Source organism: Hetaerina americana, unplaced genomic scaffold (genome assembly GCF_022747635.1).
Source record: "Hetaerina americana unplaced genomic scaffold, ioHetAmer1.1.p SCAF_3, whole genome shotgun sequence".
Taxonomy (NCBI): domain Eukaryota; kingdom Metazoa; phylum Arthropoda; class Insecta; order Odonata; family Calopterygidae; genus Hetaerina; species Hetaerina americana.
Window position 1 is genome coordinate 49,526,661 of NW_027286874.1, and position 14,992 is coordinate 49,541,652.

At 39.7% G+C, this 14,992-nt stretch overlaps 1 protein-coding gene across 1 annotated transcript; it reads left to right on the forward strand.

Moving 5' to 3' along the window:
* Positions 1-374: 374 nt before the first annotated feature.
* On the forward strand, positions 375-6,574 carry fln (flightin). Its single transcript, XM_071588740.1, has 2 exons — positions 375-514; positions 5,540-6,574. Exon 2 carries the CDS (start codon positions 5,555-5,557, stop codon positions 6,041-6,043), a length of 489 nt encoding a protein of 162 aa, XP_071444841.1. The 5' UTR covers positions 375-514; positions 5,540-5,554; the 3' UTR covers positions 6,044-6,574.
* The last annotated feature ends 8,418 nt before the right edge of the window (positions 6,575-14,992 follow it).

The following is a 14,992-nucleotide window of genomic DNA, read 5'->3' on the forward strand; positions in this document are numbered from 1 at the left end:
GTGGTCGTGGAGGAGGGGGGTGCGGAGGAGTACGGGGTGACGGGGGTTTCGGGGGGAACTTGCGTGCGTGTGTGTGTGCTTGAGCGTGGTGAGGGACGGGGGTTCTGAGGGAAGGGGGACGACGGGTTAGGGCAAGGGGACGGGGGTGGGGTGCCCAAAATCACCCGGATCGAACGTGGCAGGAGTTGGGTTTGTGGTTGAGGTAAAGAGACCCTGGGAGAGGAGGGAGGGGGTGAAGGGGGGGGATCTGGGAGTGGGGCGGTTGAGGGGGCGGGAAGGGCGTCTTGCGAAGGAGGTTGCCTTGTCCAGTGAGAGGGGGGGGCGAAATGAGGAGGGAGGAGGAGTGAGAAAAGGGGGGGTAGGTCCTTTTCATTCGACTATCTCTCTTCAGTTTGTGCGTGGTGCCGGACACGGGACCGACTCGATTAGTTGTGGTTTTGTAGCCGAGGTGTGTGGATCGGGACATTAGATCGGAGCGGGCGGTTTGGAGACGAGACCTTCCGGGGAGGCAAAGGTGAGTCGATCGCCAGGAGAGTTGGAGCGCCTCTGGAGCTGAAGGGGGGGAGCCCCGGAGGCCCGCATCCCACGTCGAGGAAATATTTTGAGGAATAACACTCACGTGGAGGGGCTGTGAGGAGGGAAACGAAAGCGGAGGTGGACGCCGTTTTGAATTTTTTCTCGCACGAGTCACCGTCTTCTCTCTCTTTCCCTCCTCTCGGCCCGAGCGACCATGAGACCCGTCTCCACTCACTGTTGTAGTTGGCCCCCAATCGGGTTCATTAGAGCGAGAGAACTTCAGTCGACGCGCGCCTTCGTTAAGTCCGAGAGACGAGAGATAGGCGGATCCCATTTTCCTGTTCTGAGGCGGAGATTACGGTAGAAGAGGAGTACGTGGACATTGCGTGAGTGCGAGTGAAAAGGGAGAGTGGATGGGCGTGGTGGGGAGGGTCTTTGGGAGAGAGAAAGAAAGAGGAAGGGAAGAAGCCCTTTCGACTTCCCACGGACGAGAAGAGCGACCTGTTGTGGGAGGACTTCCTTGTTGTCTCTGCGGTGTGGAGTTAAGGTCATCCAGATCTTGATCAGACAGTGGAATATAGCTGTCAGACCGCCTGAGGCGAGGGAGAGGACCTGAGACGAGAGCCAAATTTTGAGGGAGAGACAAGGGGGAAGATAGATAGATAGAGAGAGGGAAAGCCAGACAGAGGTACCGTGTCATACGCCCCTCTTTATATGAGACCAGATGTTGGCAAGAGAATCTTTATGGGGAATGGGATCAAAAGGCTGTATATACACAATCGCCCACGTTCTGGAAGGGAAGCCGGTGTGTTGGATGAAGGGACTTGAAAAAGTGCAAACTTGTGAAATGGAGCGCGTGCTTCGTTTTTCATTTCGGGTTCGGTGCCTCCAAGAATATAAGTAATGGAGAGGTTAGGCAAGGACCTGATGACGTGAAAGGTCGAGGTTAAAAGATGACGGTCTCGGTGAGTTGGGGATCAGTTTCCCACTAACTCGCACCTTCAAATGCACAGCTGTTTCGTGAGGAATGGAGTTTCTTTAAACTACAAGTTGAATGAGCAATATGAGCCACTATAATTAACGCGGCACGCCCACTATCGGTGACCGACCTTGACACCTTGCATTATCCAGTTTTCTGCTGGATGCCATTTGCATGGTCATTGGACTTAGTCAAGGTGTTCACCTCAAACCTTAGCAGTATGTGTTACATCTTTTCTCCATGTTTTATCTACGAAAATTTGGATGTACCCGCTGTGTTTTCATTGTGTTAATGGTTGAGAGTAGATGGCTGACTCAATCGATTTGAAGTTAGTGGAATTAAACTAAGGGAAAACCTTAAAATAACGTCAGTACTATAAAATGATTAAATATGAAGTAATGTCAGTACTTCAGAGTGAATTTAAAATTGTTTCCCGAGTTGCCGTTGGAAATGATGAAAATATATGAAGTGATTATTAAATTATTTTCACATTGCTGTTAAAGAAGCAAAATGAAAGAAGTGAAGCAACCTAAATGCGATGGCAGATAATATACATTTTGATTAGCATACTGACAATGATTCTTTTTTAATTATGTCACGAGAAATAAATCTGTCTTTTAAACAGGGTCTAATAATAATATACTGGAATGTACCGCTCTACAATAACCCACAAATAAATCAATTTGAACAAGCCATTGTAAACTAAAATGCCAAAGGTGCTTTGGCATTTTTGTTTAAACTATTTATTCATTGTTCCAGCATCTATATATATATATTTTTTTTTCAATTATACACGAAAATCTAAACACTCGCGGTTGATTCTGGCATCACCACGGATTGTGAACCCGAAATGTGGTTGACATAATCAAGAGCGACACTCACGAATGCAAGATAATTGGGTCTGAACCTTTTTGGTCGTCAGGTGCTCGCTTCATCACAAGAGGAGTTGAGAAGCATATGTTATCTCATCAGTGAAATGTATGATTTATTGGCCAGGATATCGTCCATAATGAACGTCTATCCTTGCCATAGGAGCGCACGGAAGACCGATTTCAATTCTAACGACGGAGGTATTTTATATTATTTTTAGTCCTAAGCCTTCGCCAGCCTGTAGTTTTTATGTGGTGCTAAAAGTAAAGTTGGAACAAGACGTCGTGAATACTCCGGGTATCTGGCTCCGGAAAAAGTGTTATCTCGAATAAAGCATTCATTTGATTCGTAAAACTACCCACTTTAACGCCAATGGCCCTAATGGGAAAGTTTCGAGCTCAGTGGGGGCGGAGAATCCTATCTGTCAAGGACTCGGTCCCTTATTGTGCTCGCGGTTGAAGTAGCTATATGCGGAGGCGATTCGGGAGCTGGCCTAGGGATCTGATATTTGAATCTAGCGAGATCACTTACCGCGCAGGACTAGAACCTATCGCTCGATTTGTCGAGGAAGATAGGCCGAGTCAGGTAGAAAGATGGAAGGAGAGGAATCATATTAATTGTTAATAGAAATCATTGACGAAATATTAAAACCTCAATCAAGAGACTTGATCGTAAATGAGTATGATGTCGAAATGACGATAACATATGAAACAAATGTTGCATGGAAAAAGTAGAAACGTAATTTTCTGATAACATATTTCCCTGATGGCTCTTATATTTCCTTTTCCAAGTACGAATAGGACAGTTGTAAGATGGAGTTTTGAAAAATATAGGTGTTGGTAAAATGCTTCAATGACAGCTCTTCAATACACTGCAATGTTACTGCCTAAACAATGAAACTTGCTTACGTAAACCAATTTTTGTTGACTTAAATTCGTAATATATTTTACAAAAGTAATTAGATGTGAACTTATAATTTATCGATTTTTACTTTGAGCTATTCACTTCGGGATATTAAGCATTTTATGAATATCACCATATTTACTATCCGAATACTACTACACAAACACCGGTCACATAGGGTCACAGAATCGCGCATTACAAGTTGTGCGGTGTGCTAAGTCATAATAATGAAGTGGGGGGATAACCAATATAATTACTGATATTGTAGTTTTTAAGTACACATAATAGAATGTTCATCAATAAATTTTTATTTTTAGAATTTATTTCCCTGACAGTAATTTTTAATGACAGTTGCTTGGATTACGGAATTGATTACCGAAGAGTTTGAAGAGGAATAAATATCTCTTGTAGACGTTATAACCGACAAGTCGAGAGTGCCCCAAAGAAAATACTGGGAATCATAAAGGAACCGTATGAAGGAAAATATGATGGTTTCATTGGTAGAGGTCATATTGTTTTAGCGAGCGGAAGAAGTCTTGAGAAAATGTGGAGTTGATATTATCCTACTGTTAATGATATACATTCCCGGATCTATAATTAAACAACCTATCCGACGAAAGGAGTGCTGTAATTGAATTGCCGTACACAAGACATCCGTGGATGGATTGGAATACCAATAAAACTTTCCTTCTTTTGGGATTCGAGTCCATGACCTCATGGTGAAGAAGTCAGGACGCTGGACACATGATCAGTCCATTACTAGATTAATAACATTGCATAATATCAAAACTATTACTTAATAAAGAAATATATACACTCAAAATTTAAAGGTGGTGTTTGTCGGGGTAAAATTAGTAATTCCGTATAATTCTGCAGCTGCGTATCAACTACGTCACAATAGCCTTCAACTTGATCAATTACAATAGCTGAATAATCGAGACTAGGTATGTAAACCCAGTATCATATTTATACTTTGATTGATTCAGGATTATTATATTGTATATATCGTAACCTTATCAATATGAGCAATTCAATACTGATGCTTATCATATTGTTTCTGCTTACTTAGAGCAAGTTCCTGACCTTTGGGCACACAATCAATGGCTTAAAATCCTTTTCATATATTCACATTAATAAATAAATTACAATCACTCATTTGCACGAATGGTAATAGAATCAGTAGAATAATAGCAAATGATTGTAACAAAATTCTATCTTTACATACTCATTTTGTCGAGGCTTCAAATGTTTGATGTTTAATCATTCACTTTTAAAAATCTCAGTTTTACGATTCATATCGTGAGGTAGTATTATTATTAATAAATTGAATCACCATACCATTAAATTTTAAAATGTCGTGATAACTTCTTTAGTCGATTTTTACGAGCCTCATAATTTAGTAAATGGATTCAATTTAGCCATGCTCCAAGACGATACAAAATATTTATCCTTACCATTCAAATCCAGTCGTGATATCCCTCACGGTAAGAATGCTAAAATTTAAGAATATAAATCTCAATATTTATACTTTATAGATCGCAACATACTTAGGCAGCTGGTTCAAAGGAAAATAATGGGAATAAATCAAAAGCCCTTTCTTTGTTACGTAAATTAGCTACAATTAGTGTTTGAAGTATGACCGAGACAGTGAATTTTGTGCATCATAGCATATGATCAATCAAAATTGCTCTTGACTGATAAAGAGGATTAAAAACAAGTGATTGATTTCAAATAGACATCGATTTGTACTATCCAAGTTTGTTTCTTTAATTTTTTATAAAATAGCTGGTAGCGGTAGTTTGATCCTTAACGGACCGGTCTGGCAACAGAAGATGTCGTTTCTGCTTCAGGTTTAGTAATTAAGGATATATAAGTCATATAAGCGTGATAATACCTTAGCTTTTGGGGTACCTAAAACAGAAATTCTATTACTAATAATCTTTTGCGCATAACTTGTGAGTGCCTCTTATTTAGTCGATTGATTATGGCACTCCAGAAAGCATTATGCAATACATTGATGTGGGATTCTGTTTTCTTTCTGTTGTAATGAATATAAAATATATCCGCAAAATGACTCCTGAAACCCTATCCTTGTTTTGATTACTCAAGTAGAAATTTGAAGGCTATGCTATCCGGACACTCATTCTGTATTGGGGACACACCACATTGATAAGAGAGTGACTGCCGGAGGCTGGCCGTGGCGCCCTCAATCGCGCTCTTAATTCATAGAGAGAAGAGCCTTAACGAGCGTCCCATTCTCTCTCCTCGCAGGTTTAAGCAGTCGCCATGGATGACGAGTCACCCAATTGGATGGACGACACTCCAGCGGAGGAGGGCGCGCCCGCCGAAGCCGCAGATGCCCCACCCCTGGAGGGCGGAGAAGCGGCTCCCCCTGCCGAGGGAGAGGCGCCCCCTCCCCAGGACGAGACGCCCCCACCTCCACGCCCCCGCGACCCCAACCGTCCTATCTACTTCCGCGTGTGGAGCAGGCCCAAGCACCTGCAGTACAGCTACCTGTACGACTACCGCCACAACTACTATGATGACGTGATCGACTACCTCGACAGGCGCTCCCGCGGCACTAGCTCCCCGGACATCCCCAGGCCTCAGACCTGGGCCGAGAGGGCCCTCCGCACTTACACCCAGAAGTCTCGTTCTACTCACGAGAGGTCAAAGGACGACGAGCTCCTATCGCGCATCCGCATGTCCAACTACAACTACCACTACCACACGAGGGAATTCTTCAACCGAACCCACAGCTCCACCTACATATAAAGCGGGAGGTTCCGGCCCGCGACGTGAGGGGGGGGGAGGTGCCGGGGAAATTTTCCATCGAGCTCCCGGCGTAAAGTTCCACGCCACACCGTGGAACGGTCATCTAACCCCAGAAAGAAAGCACGAGGGAAAGAAGATATAAAGGAGAGAGAGAGAGAAAAAAAACGACCATAAAAACGAACAATCACAGGCAGTGAAGATAATATCTGCAATCATCGAAAAGATGTTTCTCCGAGGAGGGAGTATCATATCGGATGCGTTAGAAGTGAAGTAACATCGTGCTCATCAAAACAAAGACCATAGATTTGACGATTGAAATCCGTCGAGTTTTTGGTAGCAAAATCCATTTCCACATTTCAGTTGACGAATGGCCGCACGAGTTCGGGTCGTTCAACACACCTCAAGAATTTTTCTAGCAGCACAATGTTTTCTTGGACGTGAAGCAGTGGGTTTTTTGTTTTTAAACAAATCATTGGAATTATGAAATGCAACCTTGTAAGAGTAATTATCCAAATAAATTCCAAATTTAAATGCCTTAATTATTAATAGAGAAAGTAGAATTTTACACATGTTATTTGCCAGGAATTTCTACACGCCAATATAGTATGTCTGACACTAAAATTATTAGTATAGTATCACAAAAAGGGAGGTTAACAAAATAGACAGATAATCCTTGCTTTGGTAATTGCTAAGAGCAACAGACTGTTTCTAGACAAACCAGGGTTTTATCATAGTTCTATTAATATTTTATGTAGTAGTCAATTACAGATTTTGGGTGCAATGATAGCGTGATTCAATGTTTTATGCAATAAAATATGTGTGATATTTCTGATTGCTCGGTGAAGATTTGAATATCATAATTTGATATTTATTTGTAAATATTCTTGTGTTTATGTTGAACTCACCAATAATATAACTATTAAATATCCAGATTATTGTTCTTAAGAAAAACCACAAAATAAAATGTGTTGGGATTTCAATAAATAATACGTGATTCCCCTTATTTATAGATGCTATTGTGATAGTGATATAGATTTAGCAGATTCAACCTGAATGTTAATTAGTGTAATAGCTTTATTTGTTATCCATTTTCAAACCTACTTCCGTTTAACTAATAATACAAACCCTCATTGACTCCAAAACTATACCGCAATTGATATTTTGTAATATTCATTGACGAAGATGGAGCCGGGGTAATGTTTTGTGCACTCTTTGTACTACATACATTGACCCATTGGAGAAAAAAATAGGACCTGTCCAACTGATTGATGCGAGAGCACGGTCTTTTAAGTCCATGATGTGAAAGAAAGCGCTGTCAAAATGAGAACGTCCTCCCTATTTTTTAACGATCAAATCGCCCTATGAGAACGTGACAACTGGGGTTTCCGATATTGCAATGTTGCCATGCAATTTCACATCATTTAGAGCAGCTGAAGTGATGTTTATATTGACCTTCGAATCGAAACGACGCAACTCACGTCGCTTTAGGACCAACTAGACATACAAATAATATAAATGTCCTAAGCTTTCCATTTCTCGGCCGGATTGAAAGATAATCCGTGAATCATACAGATATTGTAGGTAACAGCTTTTGAACCACTCTTTCTCTTTTTATAGGAATTCATGTATTATAGGTTGTATGATACCTATTGAGAGAGATTTCCTTGACGAAATCAATACCTTCATAATTAACCATCACCAACCACAGTAATAAACCCATAGGTCAGCTTTATTGGTGAGGGTAAAACTCACATAATATTAAGCCCTACGGGAAATGCACACGGTTTCCCGGGAAGATCTGGTACCCGAAAAATTGCAGCGCTTGTGTGAAGCTGCTGATGGCGTCCTGAGCAATCACCCGAAAATGAAAAAGAGCCCTACGGTTGGTATTCCAGTGCTATACCCACATATTTACCTCGCCCCTGAATAACATATTTAACGAAATTGCTTTTCCAGCTTTATCGAAAACTTATCATGTGATCATTGAATTATTTTCCAACGAGGGATATAAAAGTTTTTCAGTAAATATTCATACAAATGACTAATAACCAGGTCTTTTCGCAAAGATTGAGTTTATTTTACTGAACCAGGAAAGTGCAATTTCTTTAATTATAAGCGCTTCTCATATACAGTCGGAACACCTAGGAAAAATGTTTTTAATACTTGATGAAATATTTCCGAATTCCTAAAGGACAACATTTCATTCTAAATCTATATCTGAGAGACTTTCTATAATAATAAGTACCTTACTTTGGCTGCACTCCTTTGCTGTTCACCTCCGTAAGCACTTGGTATTCCATGAAAAGAATCGACAAAAAGTGGCACACGAACCTCAGATGACCACAAATGGCACTGCATTCTGTTGATGCACTTAATGAACACGACACGATAAATATGGTTTCATTTCACACTCCGGCAAAAATCAATTTAAAATTAAATGCCTTCCTTCGAAATGATTTTGTCACAGGATATGCCACGACGTACAGTTCAGTCGCACTCACACTTTAGGGGCACGAGTTCCACTATGATATACTTGTCACCAAATAGAACACTTATTTTCACGTTAAATTCATTCAGATCGAATGATTCTATTGTTTCACATGCCGAAAAAGTAACCGAAGGTCTACCGTTGGACTGATCACTCGGATAAAACAGGTATCGGAACTGGAACGTGAAAATTCCACTACCAAGCAGCCTGGCATGTGGAACGCCCACTGACTGCTTGAGTTAAAGTTGAGTTCTAGTGATGATGCATTACGTAAGCGAGAGTTCTGAATGAAATGGGCCCTCAATAAGTGCCCCGAGTTTGTGGCGTGCTGTGCACGAATGCCATTGCATTACCGATCGTCTCAGCAAACTTTGTGCGGGCCACAGAGTGGACCACTCCAACTGAAAGCTTTAGAATCAAAACTCGCACTGGACTCAACAAGACCGGCTCAAAGTTAAATGGCATTTAATTTTATTTTCTAATTCGTTTGAATCAAATGGAATGACAACTTAAAAGATTCGACCACTGCTTCCTACACTCCCAAAAACGATCCCCTTGTTTATTAGACCCGCCGCGGCGGTTCGGCCCAAACGGATTTGCTATGCTAAGGTATGCAATGTCACTGATATCGATGGGTTCGAAGTCTCTCGGGGTCTCTGTGTCACATTGCTGCCTCAAAGTGAAGCTCATGCACAATATATGTAACGTCTTCCCGTTGATAGTTATTCGGATTATGTTTTAATACACTGCATTAAAAGTGTAGCTGTAGGAACGCTTGTCCTAGATTCTCTAGTATGCAAGTATTTCCATCAACAGTTATTAGATTTTCGTATAAATGGCGACTCTTTAGACAATTCTTTCTTGGACTCACTAAACTGCATATGGAATATTTCATGGAATTTAACAATGCAATAAGTTACGAATTCCTCCTCACTGATCGTATCATAGAGTCTGGTCATCGCTTCAAAAAACAGTGGCGCCAAAGTCTTCGATGGTGTTTTCGGATGATTCTTTTCTCCAACTGTCATTGTGGCGTAGATATCCTTATTAAAAAATAATGATATTTTAATTAACATTTTGTGATTGATGGTAGCTTGACATCCTTTATGAGATAGACTGATTATCCAGTCTTTACCAAGTTTACGGTAAAAGCATAGCTACCAATTTATTGATCTTTTTTTCCATTTCACTTTACTTGTGAATGGTGCTGACCACGAAAATTAAAACATTTTCATTTTAATAGCCTTGATCGCAACCTCATAATTCATGTTTACGGACTAATCATTCCCTCTGAGGTCTGAAATTGTGAGTGGAGATAGTGTTTATTTGAATCATATGCCATTGCAGCAATCCGTTTAAGGTAAAATCACAATAATAATAATAGTGAAATCAGAGAACCTGTACCCATCCTTAAACACAATGAACCAAGCAATTGAACGAATATCACGCAAAAATCAATGGAATGAACACTAAAATGATAGCGTGAAAAAGAGATGAGCCAGAGCAAAAAATGGCACTACTATTATATAGCATTAAGAGTAGACCAATAAGAAAACAATGAATCCCTATCCCGTAAGTAGCATAAGATCGGACGGGAAGGCCTCTGTGCACAAGCAAATGAAGAGTTGAATAGGAAGATGCTTTAAGGATATAAGCTTACGAACAAGATAGCAATTAGACAAAGCGCTCGTATGGGTTATGGCTCCCTAAAGATCCGAGACATGGACCATTAAAGAAGCTGACAAGAAAGAATAGAGGTCCCCGAAGCCTGGCGCTGGAGGCGGGTGGTGAATATCGAAAGAAAATAACAAAGTGAGCCGCGAGGAAGACTACTTAAGTGGAGAAGAGGAAACACCAATATGGAAGAGCGCCATACGTGTGAGAGGAACTAGATGGATTGGGCAAAGCTGGGGATACAATGGATTTTTATGAACATAATAGAACGGAACACCCCGCGATAAAGGCCATAGGTCACATAAGTTGGCTGAGAAGATGCGGATGCATGGCGGAAGATCTACGAGTATCTCGTATTAGTGAGTAAGAGAGTTAACATAAGAAAGAGAAGAGCAAAGGGTTGCAGTTGGTCGTCTTCGGAGTGAAATACTGACGAAGATTAGGAATTATGATAACGGGCTTCTAAAAATCTTTTAATATTTTTATTTTAAAATAGTTTTGCTAACATTATAATAAATGTAAAATCAAATACACGATAATTTGTAGTTAAACGTGAAAGGGTCGTTCCAAAATTCAATTACATTTGCCTTAATTATCAGTTAAGGATTAACATCATAAAATATGATGATAATCCATGTTCATGCATTTCGTGCAATGATTAATGAATTATACGGATTTTATAACTAAAATACCACTGGAAAAGAAACTATTTATGGCTAAATTATTCAATTCCTATATGAAAAGGTTGATCTTAAACAGCATGGCGTGTTATAAAAGAACCAAAGAAGTTTAAATATCGATTAAAAACTCATTAAAGATAGATAATGAAATCATAGTGGTTTCATTTAACTTACCTGAAAGCAAATAGCTACTACTTCTACTTCTAATAGACCATCATCATTGCGATCAAAAAAGCGGAATGTCCTTTTAAATTTTTCCTCTCCTGCCTCCAGTGACGTGATACATATTGCTTGCACAAATTCCTGAAGATAACGTTATTATGGTAAGTTCATAATATAGAGATCGTACTTCTATATTTTATCTTTCACACAGTAATAACACTAGTATATCAGTAAATAACCAACTGTTGATACTTAAGTTCTTTACGGGGTAAAATTGGCGATGCACAATATTGTTTCGTTATATTGCTTGTTTTCATGCTTCGTGTAATTAATTGAGCTATTGTGAATTCACGAAATCGTTTGAATCCGAAATTATAAAATGCCTCACGTAAAAACTTCTGCGGACGTATCACCTCAGCATGTGCTCGGACGACGGTAACATCACTGAGTATTTCTATGAGAATTGGGAGCAAGAAGCGTCGACACTTTTAAACAGATGGCGGAGTGAATCAAGGTATCAGATGACTGGAGAGATTTTTGCAAGGTTAGACTGGCCAGTTGTCCAGAAAATCATGTACCGACATTATAATACAACATAGGGGATAAAGCAGAAGATGTTGCACTCTGTCGAGCTGTACTAAATTGACTAATTATGATCCGTCGCTGAGCGTTTTAGTAAATAATTTGCAAAAGTAACACGGAGTACGGAAGTACGAAGCAGACAAATTTAATTGTTATTTTCACGGTGTTTTAACATGAAAAAATTTGTTTCGGAGTTACACGCTGTTTAAGATTATTATTGTTCCGGAGATTTGAATAATTAACTGATTCAGGATAGATCAGCGGCAAAATTCCAAAAATGTTGTATTTCGACCCACCCCAGAATTATGGTAAGTGACAGTCATGAAAGCTGAAGATGAGAGGAAAGAGGTAGCATAAAGATAAAAAAACTCCGTGAATGCTGCACCAGGATAGTCCGAGAACTAATTAGACGTGGAGGAGAACGCCAAAGCCGAGGTAAATAAATTACAGTAGCACGAAATATCCGAGATGCTCAGAGACAATGGAGCCTATTAAAAATGGTCCTTCTAAGGGCTCAACTGGCAGCAATTTCCGAAAAAAAGACCGTTTCGATTCAGAAAAATGTGCAAAACTTTCTCATGACATTGAAAACGATTAGGCTCTGATCCAGTACAAGTGGTAACTCCATTGTCTCTTTGAGACACCTAAGTCTGATAGAACATACATGTCAAGGGATAAAAAGAAGTCAAAGCTCCCATGCAAACAAGACTGCTTCACCTTAGACTAATTATAAAATAAATTTATCACCTCGGGCAGACAGTATTTCGACTCTCCTGGCTTCAAGCCCCTAACTTTCTCTTCAGCAGTGAACCGATCTGTGTGGCGCTTAGAAATGTATTGTGGTTAAAAGCGGCAGTTACGTAGAAGAATAATGTTTCTATGATAACGATAAAATTTTGCGTTTTGTTTTACGTGGTGTGAGTCTAATTTAACCCATATCGGCGTAATTATTTATGGAAAAGAAGAAAAATATATGCTATTCGATTAATTCATACCTCAACTGTGACGTACTGGAGGAAAACTAACGTGCATTCAAACGACACCCATAAACAGGATTACATGTACTACTGGTGATTTATAATAAATTTTTTATCAGTATGCATGTATTTTGCAATAGAAAATTAGCCGCAAACAAATAGAAAGGTTCAATAGGATAGAATTTTGCTTCTCAAAAGGAAGACTCGATAGAATTATTCTACCGGTACTCATTAAAAAACATCTCGTGTTATTTGAGTGTCAAGGTATCGTCATTAGCATACTTACCTTGAAATTCATTCGCCCACTCATATTTTGGCAAAAGACGAAATAGATTTCTTTGCAGATATCTTCGTTAACGCATGGAAAAAACATTTGATAGAGCCATTTAAAAGATTCTAGGTCCAGTATTCCAGTTGGGCAGTCCATCTGCTCGTTGAAATGGAAATCACATGGAAAATATTTTTTATTTCATATTATATTTATTGGAACCAGCGAAATCTACATGAATCGAAATCTGTTTAGATATCTATTAAACGACTTAGGATTGAGATAGTAATTGAAAAACATACAATAAAGAAAATAATGTATATCAGTTCTCATTTAAACAAGCTGTTTTAGCTTCTGAAAAGAATTCGTACTTCATCTTTCTCTGCATCAAAAATAAAATTATTCAATCGGTACCTGCAATACAGTTCTTATTATTATTCATATAAAATGGGAAGAATAATACACCTTCTGTCACGACCACGAATAAGTAAACAGTAGCCGCTAATGAAAAATAACAGTGTTTCGTTTACCACTTTCCCTTGTTCATATAATCTACACCTAATAAAGCCTTTCAGTCAACGGCCGCAACAGCAATGTATACACGTAAACCATTGATTTTCAAACTTCACGAAACCGAGTCTACCATGCCTAAAGGGACTGTCCACTGTTTCACGCTCAATAAAATTTTATTTAATAAAACTTGATGAACCCACAGGCTTCTTTCACAGTAAAGCAAAACGAAGTTACAAAAAAAATGAAATGACAGTTTACTGTTTCGATAATTGGCACGAGCCAATTATTGAAACAGATAAAGATTTTCATGAGGCCATGCAATACTGGCATAAATTTTGGAGTTTTCGGAAGATTTCTTTGAGGCTTGTATAATCTACATGGTATTATCCACCAATTTCTGGTTTCCTGTAGTTTTTACAAGAATAATACAGCTGTAGATGTGTGTCTAAGTCCGAACCTAATTTGTTCTCCAGTTATTTAGCTCATGATTAAGCATAATTTATTTGACCACCGAGGTATTTTGTATGCAGCAGATCTAAATCCAGAAAGTCATCGTTTATACCTGTTTAATTACAGAATTCGTCCTTGTTACTGTTCAGGCGAGTGTGGAGCGTATCCATGAGAGATAAGTGTAACGGTATGCTTTTAACTTTTCCATTCAGCGGCATTACTTCTGTCACAAAAACTCTTTTACCGAATGAGGCCTTTAGGGTTTTAGTTCAGTGAATCCAGTCGAAAAATTCATTCCAAGTGACTTTATAACAGATAAAAAGCAGCCTTGATGGCACAACGCGGATGCAAGAAAATCATTGCGACGTCAAAGGTTATGTTACGCCAAGAAGAAAAATATAAGGGATGACATCTATAGCAACAAGAGGAATGATATCACTGATGATTACAAATATCTTATAAAACCTATAATGCTAAAAAGGAGTTCCGGAAAGCGTTAAGCGAATTAAAAAGGAAAAGATTAGCAGAAAAATTTAAAGAGAGTCCGAAGGCATTTTGGTTGTACATCAGAGAAGTTCAGGGAAATAAGTCAACAGTTAATTTACTCAAAAACGATAAAGACGAAATAGTAACCAGCAGGTTGAAAAAGGCCAACTTATTAAATTCCTTCTTTCACAGTGTCTTCACCGATGTGTCACGGAATGTCTCCGATAGCTTTCCAACCCGATGCCTAAAATTGAAGTCTCAAAAGAATGGAATACATGTAGAACGTTTGCTGAAAAATATTAACCCTGACAAATCCTGCGGACTCGATCACATGCCCACTTGAAAATACAGGGTCCATACAATAAGTATCGTGACTGGTTCGCTGAAGCCTCAACGGAGCGGTGGATGGGGGTCCGACCGGTCGGCTCGGTAGAGGGGCCCCCCACCAATCAGGCGCACTTAGTTCAGTTGCCTCCGGGGATTCATTGAGACAGGAGGTGGGCTTTTGTGACGTGTGGTTGTTTGTGGTGTCGTCGCGCCAGCATGGAGCGCACCGTCGAGCAACGCTACGCTGTGAAGCTTTGCGTTAAACTCGGGAAATCCGCGTCGGAGACCCTTGAACTCATCAAACAGGCTTATGGGGATGATACCTAAAGCCGCACGAGAGTT